The 19,478-nt window shown below is 46.6% G+C and overlaps 1 protein-coding gene across 1 annotated transcript; it reads left to right on the top strand.

Annotated features, from left to right (window-relative positions):
- Positions 1–2,257: 2,257 nt before the first annotated feature.
- MRPL41 (mitochondrial ribosomal protein L41) lies at positions 2,258–17,485 on the top strand. Its single transcript, XM_040324297.1, has 2 exons — positions 2,258–2,357; positions 16,975–17,485. Exon 2 carries the CDS (start codon positions 16,984–16,986, stop codon positions 17,389–17,391), a length of 408 nt encoding a protein of 135 aa, XP_040180231.1. The 5' UTR covers positions 2,258–2,357; positions 16,975–16,983; the 3' UTR covers positions 17,392–17,485.
- Positions 17,486–19,478: the final 1,993 nt, after the last annotated feature.

Genomic DNA, 19,478 nt, shown 5'->3' on the forward strand with positions numbered 1-19,478 from the left:
GAGGCCGCCGGTCGTAGTTTTCATCGCAAGTGCTCTGTGAATCAGGCACTTGCGATGAAAACTTGCGGCGGTGTAACGTATCTACGATACGTTACGCCGCCGCTCACCTACGTGAATCTGGCCCCATGGGCCCTCCCGTTATAGTCCTTTACACAGTAATCAGTGCATTTTTATAGCACTGATCGCTAAATAAATTACAATGGTCCCAAAATAGTGTCAAAAGTGTCCCATGTGTCCGCCATAATGTCGCAGTCACGATAAAAATCGCAGATCTCCACCATTGCTAATAAAAAAAAAATCCATAAATCTATCCACTATTTTGTCGGCTCTTTACCACGTGATCAGCTGTGTCCAATCATCGCTGATCATAGATGTAAATAGAAGCCGTTATCTGCACGCCTTTCCTAATGCTGACAGCATGAGGAGAGAAGAGAGCTGATAACTGGCTTCTCTAAGTGCTGGTGATCTGACGATATGGTTCCTCCTATCTATATGGTTCCCGTCTTGACTGCGCAGGCGCAATCCGAGCCGACGGAAATTGCCGAACCTAAGCAGCTGTAGCAAGAGGTCCAGGGCGACGTGGAATTTGCTGAAAGTGGCCAGTCGGCCTCACGCTGCGCTCGCTCGGCCTCCTGGCTCTTTTTTTTATAACATCCTCCAATCCACGGGGATGTTAAGGAATGAGCCTGGATGCCGCCCGAGGTGCGCAATCAAGCAGGGAATCATCTCGATAGGGGAACTAGCTTGACAAGACACCGGTTCACACTTGTGCGAGTTGATACTGAATGCGATGCGTTAAACAAAAACTAGATTCGCATGTCATCCAAGAAGTAAATGTTTTCAATGGTGGTCGTTCACACCTATGCGTTGCGATTCCTCTCCGAATGCGATGCGATGAAAAAAAGGGTCTTGTGCAAGTTTAGAGCGTTGCGTTGCGAATTTAGTCTCCATAGACATGAATGTTCTGGAATCGCATTTGATGGTTCACATATGTGCGAATTCCACCACACTATTCTCCACAAAAACAAGGAAGTACACAGGAAGTTAACACCTTTTTTTTTTTTTTAACATTATAATTCTATTGGCTAGAGACATTAATCGCAGCTATGTCCCACTCCTGAAATTCGCATTAAAATCGCGGTAAATTCGTACCTCGGAAAGGACTGAAAAAGCTGAACAAATTCACAGCGCAGCAGTGTGAACCAGCACTTAAAGAGACATATACACTGATAATTGAGGCACTAATTATTAATGTCCTGATTATCAGTGCAGTCCAAACAGTGCTGCCAATAAGTGCCCATCAGTGCCTCCTCACCAGAGTGCATCAGTGCTCACCAGTGCCGCCCGTCAGTGCCTCCTCACCAGAGTGCATCAGTGCTCACCAGTGCCTCCTCACCATAGTGCATCAGTGCTCACCAGTGCCTCCTCACCATAGTGCATCAGTGCTCACCAGTGCCGCCCATCAGTGCCTCCATAACAGAGTGCATCAGTGCTCACCAGTGCCGCCCATCAGTGCCTCCATAACAGAGTGCATCAGTGCTCACCAGTGCCGCCCGTCAGTGCCTCCTCACCAGAGTGCATCAGTGCCGCCCGTCAGTGCCTCCTCACCAGAGTGCATCAGTGCTCACCAGTGCCGCCCGTCAGTGCCTCCTCACCAGAGTGCATCAGTGCTCACCAGTGCCGCCCATCAGTGCCTCCTCACCAGAGTGCATCAGTGCTCACCAGTGCCGCCCGTCAGTGCAAATTACCTGTTTGCAAAATGTTATGACATACTATGAAAACGTTTTTTGTTTTTCAAAATGTTTGGTCTTTATTCATTTATTAAGCAAAAAATAAAAAACCCAGCGGTGATACCACCTAAGCCCTATTTCTGTGGAAAATTTGATAACAATTTCATTTGGGTACAGTGTAACATGACCGCGCAATTGTCATTCAAAGTGTTACACCGCTGAAATTTGGCCTGGACAGGAAGGGGGGTAAAAGTGCCCAGTAGGCAAGTGGTTAACATTCACCTGTAGGGGCACCATTTCCCCCTCTCCCAAAAAAATTCTCAAGAGTACACTATCTGGATTCTCCAGAGTGATCTCTCATTGAGTGTAGCATTTATGAGTAGAACTGTAGATAGAACAAGGAAGCCACGCCCCCCGACCAATCCCCAGAACGTTACACCCTCCACAATCAGGAAAAAGGGCGGTGCTAACGCGTTCCTCCAATCAGAAACCAGAATGCAAATCAAGCATGGGCCATTCGATATTTCGCCGTGATTGGACGGTGAGAACGAGGCTTGGCACGCATGAGGGTTCTGATTCCGGATGTGACTTTGAACTTCCGGTCGGCTTTGAAGGCGGTGGGTGAAGGTGAGTTCTGTGTATGGGGACTTGGATGTCCTCCCACCAGACTGGTAATTAGAAGGCGCCTCCACGCGTCTGCTGGCAGCAGGTGTCCCATGTCACCAGTCCTGTCCCCTGGAATGTTTGTAGGAATGGAATGTTGTGTTCTGGAGGTTTCCTCGTATTGTATATTGGCAGCTTTTGTATAGAGAGAACACATGGGGTGATGTCATTGCTGATCTCTCTGTGAACCTGGCTGTGATGCTGATCCTCAGGCTTCAGTACCTTGCAAGTCATTGATCCAGAACTACACAGAGATGTGACATCACAGGCGTGTTTGGGATCAGTGACCCGGAACGCATTGGGGACACACGGGGGTACATGTAACATGCTCATCGTTATTTAGCACTTCGGAGGCACAGATGATGTGTACAGCCACCTGTATCCATGAATTACAGTATACGGCTGTACGGGGTACACACAGCTCCCAGTACACTCCAGGAGGCGGCAATATGGTGACACTATGAGGGTTATGAGTGCAAAATCTGGTGCAGTTCTTCATAGAAACCAATCAGCTTCTATTGTCAAAGCTTAATTTAACAAGCTTGAAGTTAGAAGCTGATTGGCTACTTTGCACCCTCCAGTTTTAGTACGTTAACCCCTCTATGTCCAGGGGCATACGTCTGTACACATGACTACACTTGCAGCTGCATACTGCCGTATCCTATAATTCATGTTGTACAGGCGGCTCTACACAACACCTGTGGCTTCCAGATGCCAAAATAAAGTCATATTACAATGTATGGCCCTATAACACCCCTGTGCATGAGCCCTAAGGCCCTGTACACACTATACAACTTTTGTCTGATTTCCTGTAGGGCCGGTTCACACCACAAAATGCACTTCAAATGCGTTTCTGCATGCGTGTTTTTGATGTTTTTCTAGATGCTGTTTTTTCCCCCCTCTAACTATACTAGGCTCCAGTGCGTTCCAGATGTGTTTTACTGCGTTCCAATGCAGCATGTTCTACTTCTTTTTTTTTTTTTTTTTTTTTTTTTTCTGGAACTGGGAAGCACTGAACACACTGTAGTGAACTATGCCATTGGAAACTATATAACCTACCTTCCATGCATTTTTGATGCAGAACAAAAACGCACTGGACTGATGTGGTGTGCATTGGCCCTTAGATTTACCAAAAACATGTAGGGCAAGAGCCTGCCTGATTGCATACAAATTGAATGTCTAAGGCCCCTTTCACACGGACGGCTGTTCTGCCGAAGTTTAAAGCATGTTTATTTTCTGTTGAAATTCAAAACTCCAGGCACAGCGATCAGCTGCATTTGTACAGTGCGATTAGCCGTGGCACGATATTGAACGGGGATCCGACTTGGATCCATGCCAATACCAGGCACTGTGTATGGTAATCTTGAGGGGGAACTCCACGCCAAAAAAAAAACTGGCATGGGTTCCCCCTCCAAAAGCATACCAGGTCCTTAGGTCTGGTATGGATTTCAAGGGGAACCCCCTACGCCGAAAAAACAGCGTGGGGGTCCCCCCAAAATCCATACAGACCCTTATCCGAGCACACAGCCCAGGTTGGTCAGGAAAGGGGCTGGGGACAAGCTAGCACACCCCCCCTCCTGAACTGTATCAGGACGCATGCCCTCAACATGGGGGGGTGGGTGCTTTGGGGCAGAGGGCACCCACCCCAAAGCACCCTGTCCCCATGTTGATGGGGACAAGGGGCTCTTCCCGACAACCCTGGCCGTTGGTTGTCGGGGTCTGCGGGTGATGGGGCTTATCGGAATCTGGGAGCCCCTTTAATAAGGAGGCCTCCAGATCCCGGCCCCCCCACCCTATGTGAATGAGTATGGGGTACATGGTACCCCTACCCATTTACCTGGGGGGTAAAAAGTGTCAAGAATAAAAAACACACTAGACAGGTTTTTAAAGTAATTTATTAGGCAGCCCCAGGGGTCTTCTTCCGACTTCTCCACTCTCCGGTTCTTTCTCCCTTCTGTCGGGCACCTCCGCTATCTTCTTCCAGCTCTTTTACTAGCGGGGGCCCGGTCTTCTGTCTTCTTCCGACTTCGGGGGGGGGGGGGGTCTTCTTCTGACCTTCGGGGTGGGGGGTCTTCTTCTGACCTTCGGGGTGGGGGGTCTTCTTCTGACTTCCGGGGGGGGGGGGGGTCTTCTGACTTCGGGGGGGGTCTTCTGACTTCGGGGGGGGTCTTCTGACTTCGGGGGGGGTCTTCTTCTGACTTCGGGGGGGGGTCTTCTTCTGACTTCGGGGGGGGGGGGGGTCTTCTGACTTCGGGGGGGGGGGGGTCTTCTTCTGACTTGGGGGGGGGGTCTTCTTCTGACTTGGGGGGCCTTCTTCCGACTTCGGGGGGTCTTCTCCCTCTCTCCGGTTCTTTCTCCCTTCTGCCGGGCACCTCCGCTGTCTTCTTCCAGCTCTTTTACCAGCGGGGGCCCGGTCTTCTGCGTCGCCTCCTTCCCTCTTCTCTTCTTCGATGTTAACTCGACGCTCCCTCCCACTGTATTGTCGGGTGTGCGGTGCGCAACAATTTATATAGGCCTATTATGACGTCACAGTCCCAGCATGCTTCGGGTGGTGACAAAATAAGGGGGTGGGGTCACCCGGTGATATCCGCCCCCTTGTGTCGTCACCACTCGGAGCATGATGGCACTGTGACGTCATAAGAGGCCTATATAAATCGGTGCACACCCCGGCATTACAGCGGGAGGAAGCGACGTGTCAGCATCGAAGAAGAGGGAAGAAGACGACAGAAGACCGGGCCCCCCGCTGGTAAAAAAGCTGCAAGAAGACAGCGGAGAAGCCTGGCAGAAGGAAGAAGGCACCTGAGAGCAGAAGAACAGACCCCCGAAGTCGGAAGAAGACTTTTAAAACCTGTGTATTGTGTAGGTTTTTTTTTTTTTCTCCAGGTGAATGGGTAGGGATATGATGTACCCTATACTCATTCACTTAGAGTGGGGGGGGGGACCGGGATCTGGGGGCCTCCTTATTAAAGCAGTGTTCCGCCCCAAAAAATAAAATAAAAAATTAAAAGCCAGCAGCTACACATACTGCAGCTGCTGGCTATTAATAGGACACTTGCTTGTTTTGAATTCCAGTGATGTCGGCACCCGCAGCTGATGTTTCCATTAGCTGTCGGGTGCTGCCACCGCCATTGTGGGTAAGGGAACCCAGCAGTGTAGCCTTTTCGGCTTCACGCCGGAAACCCTACTGCACATGCGCAAGGCCTGCTCCTCTCTCCTACTGGCCCAGCGGCTGGGGGAGGAGGGAGGCCTGCAGTGACGCTGCGGCCTGGACTCCCAGAAGTGGGAAAGGATACCTGTCAAAGACCAGGTATCCTTTTCCCCCTCCCCCCCAAAAGGTGCCAATTGTGACACTGGAGGGGGGGAGGAATCATATGAGCGGAAGCTCCGCTTTTGGGTGGAACGCCGCTTTAATGGGTTCAAGTGATTTTTTTTTTTTTTTAAAGTCTCGTGTGTTTTTTATTTATTTTTTAATAACGAACATGTTCTACTTACCTCCTCTGTGTAGTGGATTTGCCCAGAGCAGCTTGGGTCCCTTTTCGCTGCTCCTGGTGAGCAGAGTCTCAGCTCCCTGTGTCCATTCAGACGCGCAAATGGTGCCGCTGCTGTGTCTCAGCCAATCAGGAGGGAGAGTTCTGGATGGCTGAGGGACTTGTGGACATCACTGGACAGAGATGCGGCTCAGGTAAGTATTAGGTGGTGCTGGGACGGCTGCTGCACACAGAAGGTAGAGACACTCAGCAGCACTTCCATGCCTGTCGGTGAGTTATGGAAGACTCCCTATGAGGCTGATGCTGTATTTGTAAGTCTTAACAGCCTGGGAACTGGACTTGTATCTCTCATACACTGATTGAAATTCAGTGGGTCTCTGCTGAATGTCAATCAGTGTGTGGCCTCCTCCACTCGCCAGAAGTTGATGATTTAAATGACTTCTGTCAAAGGTCGGTAAATTCTCAGCCAATCAGCAGCTGCAGCCACTGATCAGTGTACTCTGAAAACATTGAATGATGCTGAGTCCTGAGTCCACCTCGTTTGTGTGGATGGAAAAATCTGTTACTTCCTTTTTTTTTTTTTTTTTTTTTTTTTTTTTTTTCTTCTGTTCAGACCACTGACTGAAAAAAACTAGCCATGTGGGGAAAGGTTGGTCCCTCTGTCAAATTTTTATTGCCTCCTGTGTGCTCACTGTGGAGATTCACCTCTCTCGCTGTACTGGGGACTATTGGCATTGAAACAAATTGAGGGGAAATCCAACATCTTTTGATGGGAACACCTGTGCCAGGGACAGCTGTCTGAGAGGGATTAAGAGATTTCCTCTAACTTCCTGATGCATCTTTGGGACAGGAAGTGAAGGGGGATTTCTTCAATGGTACACAAGACAGCTAAAACTAAATTGATCGATTTCTCTCTTCCTTACACTATTCCAAACTAAATCATTTATTTTGGCAGCCTTATTGTTTTTTAAAATGACTATTTTGCCATCTAAAAAAAAAACTCCTACAAAAGATAATTAGTAATACTCCTGGCACTCAGTGCCACGGACATTTGCCAAAGGATTCTTGGCACCAAACCGATTGTGTGTTGTGTCCAATGCCTGGTACCCCGCTAAGTGCGGAGGTTCTGTCCACTGGCTGCAATGTCACTACAGGCCACTATTCATGCAGAAGCCTACTGGACTGAGCAGTCATATTTAAACTCCTTACACAACTGCTATGGCGTGAAGGTTGTTGGTATAATGTCTATCTGTGGATTTAAGTTTTAACCCCTTTTGCAGCTTTGTTTCTGCAAAACTGTGTTACTCAAAATTCTCCATAGTCGAAGCTCTACAAAAAAATGCCAGCACATAAGTTTAGATTGTATTCAAACGAATGACTAGAATTATTCCTCTCATTCTCGTGTGTGCAGCATGTCATCATTTATGTACAAACATACACCCTAGGTGTGTGGGATGGGGTCTTTTCATTTTCTCTTTTGTTCATGGACAGACACAGAAGGCCAATACCCTAATGTCAAGATTATGCTGCTATCAGGAGAGGACTAGGCAGAAACATGTTGGTGTTTAAACAGCATCAAAACTGTACAGTACTGCCCAGGGGGCGGTCCCTCTGGGTACAACCCCTCTCCCTGCATCCAGCAGCTCAGTTATTTTTTTTTCTTCTGCCTAGCATGGGTCCATTCTTCTTTTCTTTCTTTCTCCTGAGATCTACTATCAACTGGGTGACAGACTGGATATCCTAGATCCTTGTGGTCTCCCCAGTTCGGCCATCGAGCGTGTGCAGACTTTTAGCTACGCGCTGGGTCGGCCACGACATGCCCCGTTGCTCTAGTGAGCTACATGCTTCGGGGCACACATATGACCGGGCTATTACTGTCTGTGTCAGTGTGCCAGGGCCGAAAGCCACACTGTAACGCTCGGGTGATGGGTCTGTCAGGAAGGCTTCCAGCAGTCCGCGCAGGACAGATAAGTAAACTGGTAGGCGGACTACCCAAGTCGCCAGATGCTGGACCAAGGAGAATGGTCAATACACCCGGATGTGTTTCAACTCCTTTGCAAAAGATGGGGCACACCAGATGTGGATCTCCTGGCTTCTCGACTCAATCAGAAGGTGTTGAGGTTTGTGGCCAGATGCGTTGGTGGCTCTGTGGGGGCAGTATCGGCTAATTTATGCCTCTTCTCCCCCCCCCCCCCCCGATAAAGCTTCTCCCTTGTCTACTTCGCTGGGTGCAGATCGAAGGGATTCCCATGATCCTAATTGCCCCAGATTGGCCTCGGCATCCCTGGTACGAGGCCTGTTGGATTTGGTAATTTCTACCATGCTGAGGGCACGGAAATTATGCTCTCTGAAGATTTATCATCGAACGTGGAAGGTTTGCATCTCTGTGTGAGGAGATGAAGTCGCATCCGCGTGCATATTCGGTTTCCAGGATCCTGATGTTTCTACAGCGTGGACCAAAAGCGTACCATTAAGGGGCAGATTTTAGCCTTGGCTGTCTTCTTTCAATGACCTTTGGCGCCTCACTCACTGGTGAGTATGTTTGTGCAGGGGGTTTGACATGTGGCCCCTCCGATCCGGCCACCGCTACCTCCGTGGGACTTAAATCTGGTCCTCTCTACTTCAGAAGCCGCCGTTGGAAAACATTAAAGTGGATGTAAACCCACTTGTGTTTTATTTTTTATTTTTTTTATGTCACAATGTAGAGCAGTGGTTCTTAACCTTGTTGGAGGTACTGTACCAGTTTCATATGTGCATTCACCGAACCCTTCTTAATTGGAAAAATAAAATATGATTTTTTCAAATTCAAAACATAAGTATATATTTAGGTATATATTTATACATAGGTGCACAAAATGAACAAAACCACTAAGAACAAAGAACAAAACCATGATTAAAACTTGATTTTCAAACAAAAACAAAAACATAATAATTAATATTTACTGCAAATCAGTGTGACTTCTGCTGTTGTGTTTCAGAGACCAGTTCAGCAATGCGCGGCTTTACCTTGGCAAGTGCCACTCTCATGTCATGTACAGTATGCTATTTTTTTTTTTTTTTTTTTTTTGCAGTACAATGGCGGCAATTAATGGGGCAAACTGGCAGCACACCGGCGGCGTGTGATGGGCACAGTGGCTGCGTGTGGGCACAGTGGTGTCAATTGATGGCACAGAGGCTGCATGTGATGGCATAGTGAGGCTGCTGCAAATATATATATACATTTTTTTATTTTTTTTGATAGTCAGAGAAGGCTCATTTAAAATAACATTTTTTTGTATCTGCCATTTTATATTAATAAAGTGCTGGTCATCTCACCTCAGTCAGCCTCCTCCCCTCCCCCCCAATCCAGCCATTTAATTATATGCTCTTAATAGGTTCTACTTACTTTTAAACAAGTTCAGTTGTCCTTCCTCTTTTTTTTTATTTTTTTTTTTTTTTTTGAGCACACAGTCTGCTAGGTTCAAATTCCACTAGTCAGGCAGGCTCCTTCGAGACTAGTCCTTGCCTCTCTAGCTCGTCACAGGCAGCGCAGACACACAGCTCTCTGCGCAGCGCTCCGAGTCCCCCCCTTCCGGCCGTGAGTGGAGTGACGTCACGCCGCTGGAAGGGACCAAGAGACTCCTTCATAGGGGGAGTAAACAGGCTGCAGCAGACAGGAAAGGGAGCCAGGAGGTGACGGTCCCGAATGCAGGAGTGCACTCGGCATCACAATTTGTACAGTGCCGCTGCGCCCCCTCCTCCTATACAAAATGGTATTGCCCAGGGCACCTGTCTGCCTCTGCCTTGTACCGGTGGCCCTGTGTGACCCCCAAGACTCACTCACCGAACCCCTGGGGTTCGATCGAACCCAGGTTAAGAACCACTGATGTAGACTATAAGATTTCCTATCATCTGTGCCCAGTCTTGCCACACAGAGTTAATCCAGCTCTGAGCAATCCTCTTTTATTGTTCAGTGAAATACAACAGACTTCCAGATAAAAAACAGTCCTTCTGAAAAAAAGTGCACAATTCACATCCCCTCCCCTGTGTTTTGATTACATGTTTTCAAAATATGGGGTGAGTCACAGTTCAGTGCCATGAGAAAATGCAACAGCCATCAGAATATACATACAGCTGGAGGGAAGGGGGATGTGAATTGAGCACTTTTTACAGAATTGTGTATGTCTGCAAGCAGTGCACGAGATATGTAAATAACCTGTCACTCAAGCAAGGACTTTGTTTTTTATCTGGAAGTCTGTTTTATTTCCCTGAACAGTAAAGTGGATTGCTCAGAGCTGGATTAACTCTGTGTGGCAAGACTGGGCACAGATGATGGGAAATCTTATTCTCTACATTGTGACATAAAAAAAAAAAAAGATTCCTTTATTGACGCTCTCTAAGAAGGTTGCCTTTTTGGTGGCCAATACGTCAATCAGATGGGTTTCTGAACTGGTGGCCTTGTCTTGCAGGCCTCCCTGTCTGATCCTCTATAACGATAAGGCGGCCTTCATTTCTTCCTAAGGTCGTTTCGGCTTTTCATCTCAATGAGGACATTGTACTTCCGTCTTTTGTGTCCTCGACCGTTGCATCCAAAAGAGGCTGCGTTGCATTCCTTGGACGTTGTCCGAGCTCTGCAGGTGTACCTGTCTGCTACTGCTCCGTTCCAGAGGTCAGACTCACTGTTTGTTTTGGTGGTTGGTCCTAAGAAAGGCCTGGCGGACTCGGCCACCATCTCTCGGTGGATCAGACAGATCATGATTTCAGGCTTATGCCCTAAAAGGGCGGGTGCCTCCCTTTCCTGTCACGACGCATTCCACCAGGGCAATAGGTGCCTCTTGGGCTTTCTGACATCAAGCGTCTGTTTCCCAGGTGCGTAAGGTGGTGACCTAGTCGTCCGTTTACACCTTCACTAAGTTTTACAAGGTTGATGCAAGTGCATCTTCAGATGCTTGCTTCGGTCGCAAGGTTTTGCAGGTGGCTGTTTAAGGTTGCAACTCCTCCGTTAAGGAGCTCTGGTTGTTTTGAGGGTGAAGTTTGTTTGGTTGCTGTTTCCACCCCCTTTTTGTACTTGCCGTAAAATCCTTTTCTCTGGAGTTCATAGACGGACACAGCACCCACCCCTCTTTTTCGTTTGTTTGTACTGCTTTTTGACGAACTGAGCTGCTGGATGCAGGGAGAGGGGTTTAAACACTTTAACATGATTCTGCCTAGTCCTCTCCTGATAGAAGGCTAATACCCTAATGTCAAGATTATGCTGCTGTGTCCATCCATGAACTTCAGAGAAAAGAATTTTACGGTGAGTACAAAAATACTATTTTTTGTTTTTAGAGTTAAATATTTCAAAAACATTTTATTTATTTTTTAACATCACAAGGTGACAGATTATTCTTTAATTTAAACATCTGGGTATATTGAACCCCTGATGTCTCCCCATAGCAAAAACTGCTTGATCTGCTTCTTTCCTTGGCTAGAGCCACAGGTGTTTACCAGGTCTGAACCTGGAAGTGCTCAGAGCAGAGCGCCTCTGGAGTCTATCCATGTGGTTTGGGGGATTGGGAAATAGATTTTCACCAGCTATTCTAAACGACTTGTGACAGGCATGGGCACCCAGGAGCTAAAGGAGAGCTTTAGCGTCTGTGCATGGGGGTGTTGGGTAAGCGGTAGGGGTGCAACGGATCAAAAAACTTGCGTATCGGACCGATCCTCGGATCAGAGTCACGGATCGGATCAGCAAAAAAAAAAAAGGATAATCTTGTTACACCCACCGGAGTTTTAGATTTCATAGTTATTTTCAACACAAAACTGAGCTTATGTGCCTAAATACAGAATATGTAAATCTGACAGACGGTTCACATGTTAAATTTAAAAATCCGCAGCAAACCTGCTGACCTTACATGGTTGCTAATGTGAAAGAACAGCTCTGATTTTCACATTTAACTAAATGTGAAAATCAGAGGTGTTCTGTCACATTAGCAAACATGTAAGGTTTGCTGCTGCTTTCCGTTGGATTTACAAATCCTGTATTTAAGCACATAAGCTCAGTTTTGTGTTGAAAATAACTGTGAAATCTAAAACTCTGTTGGGTGTAACAAGATATGCGCTTGCTTGAAGAAGAAAAGGGCTGGGACAGCCGCACTCCAAAAAAATTCCTTTAATAAAAATGGGTCACAAAATTACATGCCACGGCCAAAAAATCAGAACAAAAGGCTGACGTGTTTCGCACTGTATCTCAGTGCTTATTCATATGCGCTTGCCCCTAATCGCTATCATTACTGTGCAGGAGTGTGGGGTGGAGCAAGATGGCAGCGACGAAATGTCAATTCCTGACGAGTCAGCCGCTGCCGGGTGTACCAAGATGGCCGACGCTCCGGAGCTAGGCCGAAGCCGGGGACTTTCCTATGGCCGAGGCTGCGGATCGCGTTGTGTGCCGATCCGAACAGGGTGATCCGTTCGAATCACGGATCGTGATGATGAATGAATGAATGAATGAAAAACTTATATAGCGCGGCACATGCGAACTGAATCGCCTCTGGGCGCTTGATGTTTCGTGTCTCATGACATCAAAAGAGCAGAGTTTTAATCTGTCTTCTGAAAGTCAGGTGGTTTTCCTCCAACCGAACGCTGGTTGGTAAAGCGTTCCATAGTCTCGGACCTTGAAAAGCAAACCTTCTTTCTCCTTTGGACTTGTATTTGGTTTTTGGCACCTTGACCAGATTTTGGTCGCTGGATCGCAGAACGCGATTAGAATTGTGAGGTTCTATCTTGTCGCAAAGATATTGCGGAGCCTTCCCATGGATGCACTTATGTGTCAGGCAGAGTGCTTTAAATGCAATTCTGTCTTTTACTGGCAACCAGTGAAGGGTTCTCAGCGAAGGTGAGATTGATTCCCATGTCCTTTTCCCAGTCACCAGTCTGGCGGCCGTATTCTGTACGACTTGCAGACGAGCGATTTGGTACTTTGGGAGCCCGAGGTAAAGGGCATTTGCATAGTCCAGTCTGGAATTCACGATTGTTCCCACCACGACTGCTACGTCTTCTTTGGGGATAAATGGAATAAGTCTGCGTAGTAGGCGCAACAAATGGTGCGATCCGCTGACTACTGACCCTATTTGTGCGTCCATTGTCATGAAGGTGTCAAAAATTACTCCTAGACTTTTGACTTTGGAGCTAGGGGTGATGCTTTGGCCCAGAATGGGCGGCGGTGTCCAGGTTGTTGCCAGTTGACTCTTGCGGCTGGCGTGAAACATAAGAAGTTCTGTTTTGGAACTGTTGAGTTTAAGATAACTCTTAGTCATCCAGTTTTCTATCGAAGAGAGACATTTCTCTAAACTGAGATGATGATCCTTTTTGTTGCAGATGCGAAAATACAATTGCGTATCGTCTGCATAAGAGTGATAAAGTAGTTCTTGGCTACTGATAATATCAAAGAGAGGGCGAAGATAGATGTTGAACAGTACCGGTGACAGGGGGGATCCTTGGGGGACTCCACATGGCACCGTGCGTTTTTCCGACGTGAAAGATCCCAGTTTCACTGTTTGTGATCGGTTTTCAAGAAAGGAGGAAAACCATGGTAAATCACCGTCTGCGATTCTGGCTACCTCGGCCAGTCGCATCAGTAACATTTTGTGGTCTACTGTGTCAAAGGCTGCGCTTAGGTCCAGCAGAACCAGGAGACAGGATTCTCCCTCGTCTGCGGCCTCGAGGGCATCGTCCCATATTTTGAGTAAGGCCGTTTCTGTCCCGTGTCCGGGACGGAAACCTGATTGAAATGGATCGAGTAGATTGTGGGTATCCAGATGCTGTTGCAGCTGTTGTACCACTATTTTCTCCATTATCTTGGAGAGAATATTTAGGCCTGTTATGGGGCGGCGGTGAGTTGGGTCCTTGGGATCCAAGTTAGGTTTTTTCAGGATGGGCTGGATTGTGCCCTCTTTCAGCAGGGATGGCACTATGCCTTCCTTAAATGACTGATTTATAAGCTGTGTGATGGGAGGCGCCAGAATGTCGGCGCATTCCTTCAGCAGCTTGGTGGGAATGATGTCATTGGGTGCTGTGCTGTTCCGCAACGCACCAATGATATTTTTGGTGGTATCGATGGAGATGGGTTCCAGAGTGAACTTAGTTGATTGTAGAAGGTTTCTGTTGGTGTTTTGTAGTTGATTGAAGAGGGGGCTGAGGGGGGTATTATTTTGCAGAATACTTACCCGGATTCTTTCGATTTTGTCGATGACGAAATCCGATAGTTCATTACAGAACTCTTGGGTGTCTGAATTGGGGACTTCAAGACATCCCGGATTCATGGTCTGGGTGACCATCTTGAATAGTTCTCGGGGGCGGTTCATGGCGCTGTTAATCGTCATAGAAAAATGATGTTTCTTTGCTTTGAAGATTTCTTTATGATATTGTGTTGTTATTGCCTTGTAGATGATGAGGTGATCTTCTGAAGGGCTTCTTTTCCAGGCGGCTTCCGCCCTTCTGCGCTCTTGCTTCAGTAGGGACAGCTGGTTGTTGAACCAGCCGGACTTTTTTTTTCCGGATGCGGACTTTGCGTTTCGGTGCTACTAAGTCGGCTGATTGTAGCAGAGCTGCATTTATGGCATCCAGTGTATCTGAGGCTGTTAACTGAGGATGAATAGTTTCGATTCGGTTTCCCAAGGTAGATTTGAAGAGTTCCGAATGGAGCTTCTTCTGAGATCTAGCCCAGTGTATTGTCACCGGCTTGGGTGCTTTTATAACTGGTGGAATTTTGGAAATTATGAAACTAATTGCATGGTGGTCTGTCCCATGGCAAAGGTTCATTTCCCAAAATGTTTATTTTCAGATTTTGTCTGAAAATTAGGTCGAGTGTGTGACCTGAAGCAATGCGTGGGACCGCATATAAGTTGCTGTAGTCCTAATCCTTCCAGGTGATCGATGCAGGCATCCGCAATGGGATCCTGTGAGGAGTTGGCCCACAGATTGAAGTCCCCGAGCAGCAAAAGATGTTTGCTGTTAAGGGTATAAGTGGATATGAACTCCGTTAATGATGGTAGAAGCTGCGATTTTGGCCCAGGTGGCCTATAGCAGAGAGAATGTGAACAGTCTCCTGGGGGTTAGTTTGAAGTTGAAGAGTAAGGGTTTCCATAAATGGAAGAGGATTTTGAAGGACCGGCTTAGTGATTGCAATATGAAACTTATGGATCACCGCCAGGCCTCCTCCTCTTTGCCCTATTCTGTTTTCCGTTATAATTCGATAATTTTCTGGCACCAATTCTCCAAGAATGGTGTTGCAGTCGTCTGAAAGCCAGCTTTCTGTGATAAAGAGGCAGTCTAGATCGTTTTGTAGTAAGAAATCGTGGATTTCTGATCGGTGTTTTACTGCCGATCTTGTGTTGATCAAAGCACATGATATGTGCTTAAGCTGGGTTAAATGGTTGAAATTTTTGATGGTCGATCGTTGATCGAATCTCAAAAGTTGGTCTATTTTTAAGGCCTTTTTGGTGACGGCTGGTAATACTGTTGCGAATTGTCTCAGACCCCAAATCGTTTCTGCAGAGTATCGCAGTTTAACCATTGTTGCCAGTCACCGGGGGGGGGGGGGATTAATTGCAATAGAGGGAAGATTCGCTGAATCCTCTCGCTTGGCCTTGGTCCAGAGGAAGGCAAAAAACCCTGGCAGTGCTAAGCCAATTTGCTGCCGCAGGGAAAAAAATTCCTTCCTGATCCCTGAAAGGCGATCGGACGAAACCCTGGATCAAGTACTGTTTGGAATGGGGGGAAGGGTGTCACTGTAGCTGAGGAGTACCAAGATGGCCGCCGACCGGGCCACAGGCCTCAGGTTTGGGGGCTGTTTGGCTTGGTGGGTATGAGCTGGTTGTTAATCCAGGGGAGGATGGGATCCTCCAGGGATAGGGGGATGATTCCTGACAATTCCAGGAAAATTTCGAGGCTGTCAGTGCTCCTTTTTGCGGCGCACCGCTAGGCCGCGGCTGAAGCCGCGGTCTTTCCTAATTGCAGCGGCTGCGAATAAGGCCTGGTCTGCCGCGGATGCGGGAAAGAGCCGCAGATCGCCAGAAAAAAGCGCTGCTATGCGCGGCGGGTGGCCGGGGTGATTATGGGTGACTGATTGGGGTGCATGCGGCTCTAAGAGAAGGTAAACAGCCGCAATTTGGATCGCTGGAGTGGCTGTCCTGAAAAGGACGGTCACTAGCGATTCCTGGGGGTGGAAAGATGGCCCTGAAAGACAGGGTCTTACCTGAAGAGAGGAAGGAAGGAGCCGGTCCTATGGGCTGCAAGTTGATTCATGCAGCAAAGATTGTAGGAGCCTGCCTGTCTGCGGTGTCTAGCTGGCTATCTGTTTGGTCCCTGGAGAGAGCAGACTCGTCGGGAAGCGTCCTACTCCCTCACTGAACTGACACTGACTGATTATCCAGCTAAGCCTTGTCAGCTGTGATGAGCTTGGGTGTGTTCCTCTGATCTGTTGCACCACTAGTGAGCGGGGTGCACTCACCTATATGTGTCTAAATTATCCTTGCATCTGAATCCCAATGTGCTTCCAGATCATGTTCCAGAGGCTACTGACAAACTGCAAGGAAGTGATGTAAAGCCTCCTTGCTGACAGTTTTCACCCTACTTTTCCTGACAATCGCACCACAACTGTGTGCATTGCACATGTTTGCGGCACTTCCCCATACATGTCGGGTTCATGGCATGTAAGCCTCCCCCTCAGCTGCCTGCTGCAGCTTAAAGAGGGGTGGATGGCAGGTGACAAAACTGCAGCTCAAATGTGTATTTTTGCCACCCAGCTCAACTTCCAACAGTTTGCGTTTAAAAACATGGGTTTAGTTTGCACACATTTTCAAGCTACAGAGCCACTTCACGGCTCCCCAGTATTATCTGCACTTCTTTATTGTAGCCAGAAAGTGGCTGTACAATTTAAAAAACAAATTTAGAGCTGCAATGGTATGACAAGCAGGGTGCAACATTGGTGGCAAAAAATCTGTATAGTATGTATTTGCTTCGGATGGGTTCCTGACTACACAGAATCAGCATTATTGCAGAGGCAGACTTAATTTTTAGTTACACTGTGAAACTTTGATTAATTACCTCAACTAATACTTGCGTTTCTCTCCCAGCAAACCACCATGGGGGTGCTTCAGAATGTTGTCCGAGGCCTGGTTCGTGGTTCAGACAGACTGGCTGAGATCACCAGTAAAATGGGACCAAATGCCTTCAACAGAGGACGAGGAAGCAAGAAAACGGGATACCTGACCTCCAACTACAAGTTTGTCAAGGTGAAAGAGATGGTGCCGCAGTTCATAGTCCCTGATCTGACTGGGTTCAAGTTGAGGCCATATGTTTCCTACAAGGCTCCTCCAGGGGAGGAAGAGCCAATGACAGCCGAAAAGCTGTTTATGGAAACTGTAGCTCCAGCCATACAGAAGGATCTTGATGAGGGAACCTTTGATGCTAATAAACTAGAAAAATATGGATTTGAGACCACACAGGAGGGTAAACAATTCAAGTTGTATCCAAAGAATTATGTTCAATAGTCTGAACGATTAAGTCACATCATGGATTCATGTACACCGCGTATTGATGCCCATATTGAACTGTCTTTTCTAATTAAATTTACCTTGTAAAGTACAAGTCGTACCCTTTTTTTTTTTTCCCTTCTTTTGTATAAAATACAAGTGATGCTGCACAAAACTTAATGCACAGTTGAAATATATAATTGTGTACTGTTTTATTTGCCAAAGAATTTGTAATTTTGGCCAACCCTACCATTCACACACCTGCATCAGTTAGATCAATCCATTACTTTCCAGTTTGGCTCTCAATAGGTGATGGAGCCGATACATGTTTTGAAGGGGTGGTGAAATCACACAGGCTGTGCCATCTGTAAAATTACAGATTTGCAAATCTTTTGCCAGGTAAAACTGTAAACTTATACGGTGGTACCTTGGATTACGAGCATAATTGGTTCCAGAAGAATGCTTGTAATCCAAAGCACTCGTATATCAAAGTGAGTTTCCCCATAAAAGTCAATGGAAACTCAGATAATTGGTTCCACAGTGACTTCTAATGTATGCAGTACCGCAGGTGGCCAGAGGTGGGGAGACACTCATAACCCGCACAGCTGCACTCTGGGAGGCTCAGAAACACTTGAACAGAGTGTATCCGAGCGGCTCGGCGTGTGACGCGCACCTCTGGCCAAATGCGGTACTGCACAATGTAGAGGCTTGAATCCTGCTTGTTTTGCGAGACACCACTTGCAAACAGTCAGGATTAAAGAAGAAAAAAAATAGCTCGTATTGCGAAACACTCGTTAACCCCGTTACTCGCAACCCGAGGTATTACTGTACATAGAAAGAAGAGTGACGGCAGAAAAAGACCAAGCGGTGCCTCGAGTCTGCACCAATAATTTTTTTCAACAGATTAGTTGATCATAAGCATGTTTCAATCCACTGACTCACTACCTCTCCTGGAAGTATATTCCAAGCATCAACTGCGCTTCCTGCAAAATAATATTTTCAAAGATTAGTTTTTAATTTTCTTCCTGCTATTTTGAGGTCATGTCCTCTTGTTCTTTGCAGTTAACCAAAAAAATTCTGTTTTTTTTTTTTAGGAGCCTGTAAAACATTGTGCCCACGATCAGCAGATTGTGGGTGTAATGCCACAGTCCTGAGACTGAGTCCTCTGAATGGGGCAGGCAGTTACACTCTGACAGACTCAATGAACTGCTAGACAGGACCCTGGTAGTTCTGTGAATGTGAAAACTACAAGTTCTCAATGAACACTGTAAATGAATAAAGCAGCTGGGCGGGCAGAGCTTTTTTTTTTTTTTTTTTTTTATTTAAACAGGGAAAAAAAAAAAAAAAGATTACTCCTTGCTGTCAGAATGGGTGATCGATTCATCTGTAAAAGGTTACACCCTAAATACGGGTGTAATGTTACAAAAGGTAAACTTATTCTTTGTCCTAGCTTGTACAATTTTTTTTTTTTTTTAGATTATTATGTGGAACTGTATCAAACGCTTTGCTGAAATCAAGATAGAGCAAAACATTAAACGCCTAACAAAGGCTCTAACCCATCCAAATTTATTTGCAAAATTAAAGTGTCCATTTTCTAGAAACGCTTGACTGGCAAAGCCGGCTGGAACTTGTACTCTCCTTGGGGAGAGTTTCAGACTAAATGCCATTTTTCTAGATAGAACCTCCAAAATAATTCAAGAGATTAATTAGCCAAACAAGCACTTTTATTGATAAAAATCACAGTAGCAAAAAAATACAGATCTGCTTGTGCTGTAGATAGTGAAACATGTAGTGGGTCAGAATCCTCCTTTTATGATGTAAATACATTTTGCTGGTATAGTGAAATGTGCTCTTCTGTATATACAATGCTGAGGTCTTTAAAAAAATTGTGATTGAACAGATATATGGTGTATCTGCTTATTGCTTCATTATTCTTTCCTTTTTAGGAGTATAAAGATGATCACATGGACCCTGTGTCATATAATTCAGGCTACGGTTATACACTTGTCTATATAATTTGAGATGGGGAAAAATGCATATAGACTTCAATAGCCAGCTGGTTCCATTCAGAAGATACTTTAAGCCCACGTTCACATTGGGCCAAT

This window comes from Rana temporaria, chromosome 9 (assembly GCF_905171775.1).
Source record: "Rana temporaria chromosome 9, aRanTem1.1, whole genome shotgun sequence".
Lineage (NCBI taxonomy): Eukaryota > Metazoa > Chordata > Amphibia > Anura > Ranidae > Rana > Rana temporaria.

What these genes read in the sequence shown, in the direction of transcription:
- MRPL41 (XM_040324297.1), top strand. Translation starts at nt 16,984, where the DNA reads ATGGGGGTGCTTCAGAATGTTGTCCGAGGCCTGGTTCGTGGTTCAGAC.